The 9370-nt window shown below is 65.4% G+C and overlaps 4 protein-coding genes across 4 annotated transcripts; 1 reads left to right on the forward strand and 3 right to left on the reverse strand.

The window, feature by feature from the left end:
* Positions 1-926: 926 nt before the first annotated feature.
* On the reverse strand, positions 927-2419 carry EMIHUDRAFT_446951 (hypothetical protein). The gene is made up of 4 exons (XM_005790122.1): positions 1828-2419; positions 1616-1711; positions 1325-1543; positions 927-1244 (listed from the first exon to the last, which is right to left on the reverse strand). The coding sequence occupies exons 1-4, from the start codon at positions 2362-2364 to the stop codon at positions 1005-1007; spliced, it is 1092 nt and encodes a 363-aa protein (XP_005790179.1). The 5' UTR covers positions 2365-2419; the 3' UTR covers positions 927-1004.
* Positions 2420-3072: 653 nt separating this feature from the next.
* Positions 3073-3678, reverse strand: EMIHUDRAFT_373118 (hypothetical protein; the record flags this gene model as incomplete). The annotated part of the gene is made up of 1 exon (XM_005790123.1): positions 3073-3678. The coding sequence occupies one exon, from the start codon at positions 3676-3678 to the stop codon at positions 3073-3075; it is 606 nt and encodes a 201-aa protein (XP_005790180.1).
* Positions 3679-6525: 2847 nt separating this feature from the next.
* Positions 6526-8206, reverse strand: EMIHUDRAFT_251942 (hypothetical protein; the record flags this gene model as incomplete). Its single annotated transcript, XM_005790124.1, has 7 exons — positions 6526-6545; positions 6814-6875; positions 7062-7147; positions 7307-7424; positions 7542-7624; positions 7890-7971; positions 8136-8206. The coding sequence occupies 7 exons, from the start codon at positions 8204-8206 to the stop codon at positions 6526-6528; spliced, it is 522 nt and encodes a 173-aa protein (XP_005790181.1).
* EMIHUDRAFT_460485 (hypothetical protein) lies at positions 8175-9318 on the forward strand (the record flags this gene model as incomplete). Its single annotated transcript, XM_005790125.1, has 3 exons — positions 8175-8849; positions 9116-9220; positions 9285-9318. Exons 1-3 carry the CDS (start codon positions 8251-8253, stop codon positions 9316-9318), a joined length of 738 nt encoding a protein of 245 aa, XP_005790182.1. The 5' UTR covers positions 8175-8250.
* Positions 9319-9370: the final 52 nt, after the last annotated feature.

The following is a 9370-nucleotide window of genomic DNA, read 5'->3' on the forward strand; positions in this document are numbered from 1 at the left end:
CCCTTAATCCCCGGCCGAGGTTCATTATGCAGCGGCAGACCATTATCACCAGGCGCTGCTTGCCGACTGCGCCCGCGTGATCAGCGACTCGCTCGCGCGGGATCCGTCAAGGTGGAGCGAGGAGGGCCGCGTTCAGCTTCACCAGTGGCAGCTCTGGCTCTCTCTTGAGCGAGGCGAAGACGGCCAGCAGCATCTCCTCCCCGCCCCCCAGCGCCAGCTTTGCCGCGACGCTATGGTGGCGACCGTAGCTCGGCCGTCAGGTTTGCATCGCTCGGTAGCGGCTGCCCTTGCCGCCGTCCGCTCCGGCTTCGAGGAGGAGCATCTCGAGCCGCGCACCGGCTACTCGCTCGACCTGGCGCTGCCCTCGTCACGCATCGCGGTCGAGGTGGACGGCCCCTCTCACTTCCTGCTGCCCGACGGCCGGGGCGTGCGCAGACCCAATGGGCCGACGCTGCTCAAGCGGCGCCTCCTTGCGGCGGCTGGCTGGAGGGTGATCAGCGTTCCATTCTACGAGTGGGACGGCTTCGCGACGGCCAAGGAGCGGCAAACCTACCTGCAGGGGGCGGTCGCCCCGCTGTTGGGCTAGTGCTTGGCGGGCGGCTCCGCGGTGTACCTGTGTTAGTCGGCCAGTCAGTGCGCGTCGCAGGAAGGGCGCTGGGAGCAACACGGAGCTCAGTTGGACGTTTTCAAGAGTAGCGTGTCAGAGTGAAATGGAACTAGCCTTGTGCACTGGCGGTGGCGCGTGTGCTACAAGAAATAACGCCTCTGTCTAAAAGAATTAACAAATCCCGACCTTCACAGCTCACGACCTTGAAGGGGTGGTGATCTATCGCGAACCGGCGGTTGGCGGGGGGCTCGCACACCAGGGTAGCAGGGTTGGGCGCGCGAAGAAAACACACACGGGGGTGCGTGTTTTTTGTGTTCAAAGTTCCGGTGCCCAGGTCCGGTGGCCTGACTGTGTTCCGCCCCGTCTATTCTACAGAGCGCCCGCCTCCACGCTCTGCCTACCTTCCCTCTCCCGCTCGCTGACGCTGTGTCCCGAGGTGGAGCGGCAGCCCCACCATCCCGCTCGCCTTGACCGCGTCGATCAGCGCCTGCGAGCCCGCAACCATGGCCGCGACTGACTTGCCTTCTCCGGGACGAAAGATGACCATCGAGCCACATATGCAGGCGGGGCACGCCTTTGGGAAGTCAAAGAGCGGTAAGTGGAGGTACTCCGCCTCACACCCGTCCACGCTCAGCGCCTACGGTACACGTCCGCCCGCGCCTCCCCGTGAGTGCGCAGCCCGCCCCGCCGCCTCGCGCTCCGCAGCAGCGGGCGAGCCTTGGCGAACGATGCCCAGTTGGTGACTGCACCGTATGTGCCACCCATCAGGTGCTCCGCGTTGGTCAGCTGTGCGGTGCGCGGCTCTGCGGCTCGTGTGTAAACGCCGCCGCGCCCCGTCACGCTCCTGCGGATCAGCGAGGGCGTCGCATAGTCGGGAGGCATGTATGTCATCAAGTCCTCGTAGTTGCCCGCGTCCGCCTCGCCGCACCCGGTGACCTGCGGTGAACGACGTGGCGGGCTCATCCTCATCCTCGAGAGTTTCCGCCGGCGTCCCGGCGGCGGCGCCACCTTGCCGCGAAAGTTGATGGCCATCATGGCGCACCGACACTTGAGCGCGCTGAGGAAGGCGGAGACGAGCACGTCATTTGTGCTGACAAAGGGAACCTGTGGTGGCACGACCGTCGTGCGCTGTCCGAATACAGGGGGTCGCCCGCCACGGAGAGCGTCCGGCCGCCCCGAGCGTATCTCATCCGCCTCTCTCGCATCTCCTGCAGCCGCACCCCGTCGGCGATGGTGCCAAAAGAGTCTCCGCGCGTCTCCTCCGCCTTTCGAGCCGCGACCCATTCCTCGTCGACGTGGAAGCCAAGGTGGACGGTGGAGGGGAAGAGGGCGCCGCGCAGCTGGCCAAACAGGAAGCGCGCGAGGAAGCCGGGCGGGCACACCGCCATGGCGCTCTCCTCGCCGCCCGACGCCTGAAGGATCCGCGTGGGCAACTCCTGCTTGCGGACGGGGTTGAGCGCCTCGACAGCCGCACCGGCAGAGAGCATGGTGTGGAGGCGGTAAAAGCCGTGCCCGTCGAGGAGCGAGTGGTTCGCGCTGACGACCAGGGCAAACCGCCCATCCGGCTCGTCGGCGTCCGGGATTAGGCACACGCGCCACAGTCGCTCGCCCGTGCCGAGGGAAGCGTCGCTCGTCTTGCACACCACGGGGTCGACGATGCGCACCATCTCATCGTATGCTGCGCCGCTCGCGAGCAGAATGTCCGCTCGCACCTCAAAGCACGGCTTTGGCGACGGCTGGTGGTAGTATGCCTCCATCAGGCCCGAGTCGGGATCCCTCTCGAGCACCGAGGTGAGCCACGGGTTGGCGGCGACGATCTGGCGCACGCGCCGCGAGAGCGACGCCGCGGCGACATAGGGCGGGCCGCGGAAGAAGGTGACCGTGCTCGTGGCAGGGCTCATGCACAGCAACGGACCGCGCTCGCTCGGCAGCAGCGACAGCTTGACGAGCGAGGCGAGCCGAGCCGCGAGCCGGCGTTGCCGGCGGCGGCGGAGGAGCAGCAAGAGGCCCACGACGGAGGCACCGACGATCAGAGCTCGAGTCGCGGACTTGGGCATGGACTAGGCGGAGGACGCACTCGGGGCGCTAGCGAACTTTTTTCGCACAATCCTCATTCACGTAAACGCATTCACCTGGCGACTCTCCGAGGTCTCTTGGAGCAGAGCCCCGGCGAGGCCTCGAAAGAGCCCTCGAGAGGGGTACCCTGGGTGGGCGGGGCCTCTACTCGCCAGCGCATTCACAGCCTTGTTATGAGAAGAAACTACGTCCTATGGCGCTATTCACATAAACGCACAACCCCGGGCCCGAAATCGCACAGAGACAGTCACGCAACTCGGGGTCCCAGGGAAGACCTACACGAGACACGACTCCTCACGCGGGAGAGTGACTGCCCAGAGGCAGCAGGGCTTCGCGGATGACGGATCGCGCGCGCCGCTGCGGTCGGCCAGAGAATGTGAAACCACACCTCAGCTCTGCGTGCGGTTCCTCTCGAGCTCCGCGTCGCGCGCCGCCACGGTCCCCTTCAGCTCCGCCACCTGGTCGAGCGCGTCGCCGAGCAGCCCCTTGGCCACGCCCAGGTTGCGCAGCTGCTCCACGCCGCCGCTCGCGCGCACCTCGGCGGCGTGGTCGGCCACGAAGCGGCGGCACTGCGCGAGGAGCCGCCCGTCGCCCGTCGTGTGCGCCGCCTCGAGCAGCGGCACGGCGGTCTCCGGCCCGACGCTCTCCTGCAGCGCCTGCGCGCAGAGCAGCTCGAGGCGCGGCAGCTGGTACTTATGCGCCAGCTGCCGCAGCACGAGCGCTCGCCGCGCCTGCTCGCCCTCCCCCTCGCCGAGGTCGAACTGGTCGGTGAGGAGGTAGCGGACGAGGGCGGTGAAGCTGGCGAGGTCCGTTTCGAGCACCGTGACCTCGGCGGCGTCGCGTTCCTTCATGCCGATGCCAAACATCGTCCGAAAGAACACGGACCGCACGCAGAGGGCGGCCTTTGTGACGTGCTCGACGCGCTCCTCGTCGTCGCCGACCAGGAAGGTGACTTTGCCCTCGGGGAGGGTGGCGTCGCCCCACATCTTGCCCATGTCGGCGGAGAAGGTGGAGGGCGGAACCACGAGCGGCGCGAAGGAGGGAGGCGGAGGAGGCGCCGCCACGCAGACCTGGCGGAGGCGGCCGCTCTCGCAGACCGAGAGGGTGCTGCCGTCGGCGCTGCTGGCGAGGTCCATTGGGTATCGGAACCGCGCCTCGTCGCCCACGCCATCAACGCTGCCGTTGGCACCGCTGCCCGCGAGCGTAGTGACCGCGCCAGTCGCCACCTCCACCCGCCGGATCTTGTGGCTGCTGTACTCCGTCACAAACAGCGCGCTCCCGTCTGGGCTGACGGCGAGGCTGTATGGTCCGTTGAACTGCGCCGCATCGCCGACGCCGTCTGCATCGCCCTCCTCGCCGCTACCCGCGAGCGTAATCACCGCGCCCGTCGCCACCTCCACCCGCCGGATCTTGTGGTTGTCGCAGTCCGCCACGAACAGCGCGCTCGCGTCCGGGCTGATGGCGAGGCCGTGTGGGCAGCTGAACTGCGCCGCGCCGCCGACGCCGTCTGCATCGCCTTCCTCGCCGCTGCCTGCTAACGTTGTCACCGCGCCAGTCGCCACCTCCACCCGCCGGTTCTTGTGGTTGCCGGCGTCGGTCACAAACAGCGCGCTCCCGTCCGGGCTGAGAGCGACGCCGGAGAACCTGCCGCCTTCGCAGGTCGCCACGGTGCGCACGCGCCCGGCCGCCGAGACGTGCAGCACCGAGTCCTTAGTCGCGACGTACCAGGCGCCCGCGTGATCGCTTGCGACGCCGCGCAGATCGAGGGACGCCAGAGGTCCGTCCTCGCCCTCGAGCGCCAGCGTGGTGACCTGGCCGACGGTGCGCGCGCCAAAGATGGGCTCCTCGAAGCCGGCAGCGACCGCCACGGGCTCGCCCTCTTCGCCGCCGTTGCCGTCGCGCTCGGTGCGAGCGCGCTTGCCGGAGCGCGACGCCATGGCCATGACGGAGAGGTTAAGCGCTGGCCACGCGACGCGGTGCCAGGTTTGAACACTGCGGAGAATAGGATCTTCACCACAACGTGGTTCGCGCGCGGGGTGGTTCGGCGCGCCGCCGAGTCCAAGCAAAAAAAAATCGTGAAGTCCAGTACACGCTTCTCGACGGACTACAAAATTGTGATGAGAATCCTGGCGAGAAGAATGGCAGAGGCTGCAAGCTCTCTCTCTCACACACAAGAAAAGCACGTACAAGAACGAGGACGTGGACCCCCCCCCCCTAGAAACGGTTCTCGGTCATCACCGAAACGCGTTGTCGGTTCACTCGTAATGGTTGCTGTCGTCTGTCAGCATCCGAAAGGCACTGGAGTTATCCACCATCACCGCACGCTTCTGGAAGAGCGAGAGCGACGCCGCGGCGACATAGGGCGGGCCGCGGAAGAAGGTGACCGTGCTCGTGGCAGGGCTCATGCACAGCAACGGACCGCGCTCGCTCGGCAGCAGCGACAGCTTGACGAGCGAGGCGAGCCGAGCCGCGAGCCGGCGTTGCCGGCGGCGGCGGAGGCCGGAGGAGCAGCAAGAGGCCCACGACGGAGGCACCGACGATCAGAGCTCGAGTCGCGGGCTTGGGCATGGACTAGGCGGAGGACGCACTCGGGGCGCTAGCGAACTTTTTTCGCACAATCCTCATTCACGTAAACGCATTCACCTGGCGACTCTCCGAGGTCTCTTGGAGCAGAGCCCCGGCGAGGCCTCGAAAGAGCCCTCGAGAGGGGTACCCTGGGTGGGCGGGGCCTCTACTCGCCAGCGCATTCACAGCCTTGTTATGAGAAGAAACTACGTCCTATGGCGCTATTCACATAAACGCACAACCCCGGGCCCGAAATCGCACAGAGACAGTCACGCAACTCGGGGTCCCAGGGAAGGCGAGCAAAAACCTTATCGCGCGCGCTAGGCGCCGACTCGGAGGCCGCACCGGTCAGGCGCGCTGCCGGAGAGAGGGAGGCGGTCCGAGGGTGAATCGCCAGCTGCCGCGGCAGGCGGCTGAGCAGCAGAGCTCTGGCACCGGCGGGCGGCGGTGTGCCGCCGCCAGGGCAGCTTCAAGTCGCATTGCGAAAAAAGGAAAGATTTTTTTGGGTTGATGCTACCCAAACTGCACTCCAAGCTCCAAGTGCACTGGGCTTACTGGGACTGTCCCAAAATCCTGCTCGTGCAGGTGGGGACCCTGTCCTCCTCCCACCGCTCGTTGGTTGTCTGTTTTCGTTCTTTCTTTTTACTACTGACCCGGGACTACTTTCTTTCTGCCGGGCGACGAGCTGCTGCTCGACCAGATCTCTCCAATCTCACGAAAAATCCAGGGAGCCTAAAGCGACTCCTGCGAGGCCACGGCGAGGCACCGAGGAAATACGTCCTATGGTTCACATAAACGCACAACCCCGGGCCCGAAATCGCACAGAGTTCAGAGACAGTCACGCAACTCGGGGTCCCAGGGAAGGCGAGCAAAAACCTTATCGCGCGCGCTAGGCGCCAACTCGGAGGCCGCACCGGTCAGGCGCGCTGCCGGAGAGAGGGAGGCGGTCCGAGGGTGAATCGCCAGCTGCCGCGGCAGGCGGCTGAGCAGCAGAGCTCTGGCACCGGCGGGCGGCGGTGTGCCGCCGCCAGGGCAGCTTCAAGTCGCATTGCGAAAAAAGATTTTTTTTTGGTTGATGCTACCCAAACTGCACTCCAAGCTCCAAGTGCACTGGGCTTACTGGGACTGTCCCAAAATCCTGCTCGTGCAGGTGGGGACCCTGTCCTCCTCCCACCGCTCGTTGGTTGTCTGTTTTCGTTCTTTCTTTTTACTACTGACCCGGGACTACTTTCTTTCTGCCGGGCGACGAGCTGCTGCTCGACCAGATCTCTCCAATCTCACGAAAAATCCAGGGAGCCTAAAGCGACTCCTGCGAGGCCACGGCGAGGCACCGAGGAAATACGTCCTATGGTTCACATAAACGCACAACCCCGGGCCCGAAATCGCACAGAGTTCAGAGACAGTCACGCAACTCGGGGTCCCAGGGAAGGCGAGCAAAAACCTTATCGCGCGCGCTAGACACCATGGTTCACACAATCTGCTCTGCGATGGCCGTGTGTGAAGAACGACTGAGATACGCTGCTTCTGCTCGCAGGCCCTAGCCAATTCTTGGTGGTCCAAGTCACCTCGATCCTCGTCGAGGTCTGGGCCCGCGTCAAATAAATAAATAAAAAAGGACACCTCTCTCCTGTGAGGTGGGTAAAAAAGAACAGGTCCCCGCCCTTGCGATCTTTGTGCAGGGTTCTTTTGTGGGTGTGGTCGGCGACTAGCCGGGGTCGTCCTCCCGATGGGGGACTAGCACTAGCCGTCTTCCACATGGATCATGGTCCCTCGGGTCCCTGCTGCTCCTAATCTCTTCGTTTGGCCTGTACACGTTATTCTTCCGATTCTATATTCTTTTTCGATGCGATTTTCAGCGATTTTCAGCAGGAATATGAAGAATATTTGAGAATATAGACCCTGTTTTGGACAAGAATACGGAAAGAGTACGGAAAAAGAATATAGATAGTACTTGGCGAGAAAAACGTGTGCAGGCCAACTCTTCGTACATCCTCCTGCTGATCTCCGCAAAGTCCTGCTCCCTCCCTCGTCTCGCCCTGCGCGTCTGCTCCGCCTCACCGTCTTCTGCCCTGCGTCGTCTGGCGACGGGCCCGCGTCAGCTTGTTCTGCCCACAGCGCGTTCGCCGCCTTCCAGAGAATCTCGCCGACCCCGAAAGAAGATCTTACACCGCCCTTCCTGGCAGCGAGCTCCCTCCGACCCACCCGCGCTAGGTCTCGGGTTTGACGCATGGGGTCACTCCCGCGAAACTCGTGAACTAGCCGGGGCAGTCGGAGAAGGGGCAACTCCGTGCACTGACGGTCGGCCGTCAGAAACCACGCCTGCGTGGATCGCGTCACACCAATCCTCGCTACCCAACGCGGCCAAAGGATATCCACCTCGAGAATCTCGAGAAAAAGATCTCCGGCAACAACACTTCCGGGTTGGCACGGGACTGGCAGGAAAGAAGAGCCTGTGCCGTGTGTGTGTGTGGCCGACGTGCCGTGCTGGGCCTCGAGCCCAACGACGCGTGCACCCCTGCGGCGGCGGCCCAGTGGCTCCAGTTCGCCGAGTGCAGTGGCCGCACGTCACCTACTTTGACTCGCCCCAGGAGCTGCACGCCAAGGTGGAGCAGCTTCTCCGCGACGAGAGCGCCCGGCGCACCATCTCAGACGGCGCAAAGGCATTCTTCGCCGCCGAGCGAGAGCGGGCCGCGGGGCACGTGCGCGCGGCGCTCCAGAGGTCGCTGCGTGTGGCGCCCGCGCGGGCAGCCCCGAGGGAGCGAGAGGGCGTGCCGGGGTTTGCGATGATTTTGAGTGCGCATGGGGGTGATTCGACACACAGGCAGGAGGAGAAAGAGGAGAGAGAGAGAGACAGACACACAGACACACACACGAACACGACACGCACCTACTCCCTGTCGACAAGGAGCCCAAATCCTCCGTCGCGGTGGTCGTTGGTCGTGACGCGCCCACGCCCATCTCACGCAAAGTCGAGAGCGGACAGACAGCGAACGACATTCCTCATGGGCCGCAAGCCGCTCGCGTCCGCCCGCACGGCCAGCCGCTCGGCGGCGGCGGCGGCGCACGTGCTCTCGCAGTGCCTGAGGGCGGCCGCCCTCTACCTCGGCAGTGATAGCCTATTTCATGGACGGATCAGCGTGCCGGTGTTCGCGGCGGCCACGCACGCCGCCGTCGCCGCCACGCTTGCGGCGGCGTACCGACCGCCGCTTGCTGCCGCCCTCGCAAACGCGCACGCACTGCTGCTCTCTGGCGCAGCGTGTGCGGCGTCGCTCTGCCTGTGGTCGCTCGGCCTCGCGCGGTGCGGCCCGCTGCGCACCACCCTGCTCGACTACTCCGAGCTCGTCGTGGCGAACGTGCTCGCGGCCCTTTCCGGCAGGCCGGTGCGGCAGCGCGGGCGGCGGCGCGGCCTTCTCGCCCTGCTTCTCGCCTATGCCGCGCTGCTGCTCACCCACGGCATGCACCACCGCGATGGCGGCGGCGGCAAGGCGGAGCGCTTCTTCGAGCCCGAGAGCGGGGTGTACGACTCTGCGCGCTCGCTCCTGGACTCGGCCTCCGGCGAGGCTGCGCTCGCTGCCGCCGCCGCCATCAACGCGCTGCGGCGGTCGGCGAGTCTAGAAGCGGAAGACGGATTCTTGTCCTCCACTCGAGAGGACACGCCCTCCGCTGTATTCGACCGTATTCCGCGGTCTTCACCGTGTTCGCACCCCTCGCATTCACGCGGTGCTCTGAATACAATGCACAACACCGTCTCCCGCCCTGACGCTGGCCTTCACACAAAAGCGCAGCCCAGGGCCCAGAGATCGCACGCCACACGGACAGTCGAGAACGGGCAGGCGGACAGAGACCGACTTGGTGTTCACCATGTAGGTCGGCGAGCCGCCGCCTCGAGGCTGAGGTCGGGCCAAACCGGCTGGAGGCGCTGACGCACGCTGCAGCCGGTTTGCTGCTGCTGCTGCTACTGCTTGCTCAGGCGTTGCTCGTCCTCCCTGCGCCCCTCCCCTCCCTGCCGCCGCCCGCCGCCGCTTCCGCCGAGAAGGGGCCTGCCGGTCTCGAAGATTGGCCGCGACTGACCGCGACTGACCGAGATCGACGCCTCGTCCTCCCAGGCGACACTCGCCCAAT

This window comes from Emiliania huxleyi, assembly GCF_000372725.1.
Source record: "Emiliania huxleyi CCMP1516 chromosome Unknown EMIHUscaffold_1213, whole genome shotgun sequence".
In the NCBI taxonomy this organism is placed as follows: Eukaryota; Haptophyta; order Isochrysidales; family Noelaerhabdaceae; genus Emiliania; species Emiliania huxleyi.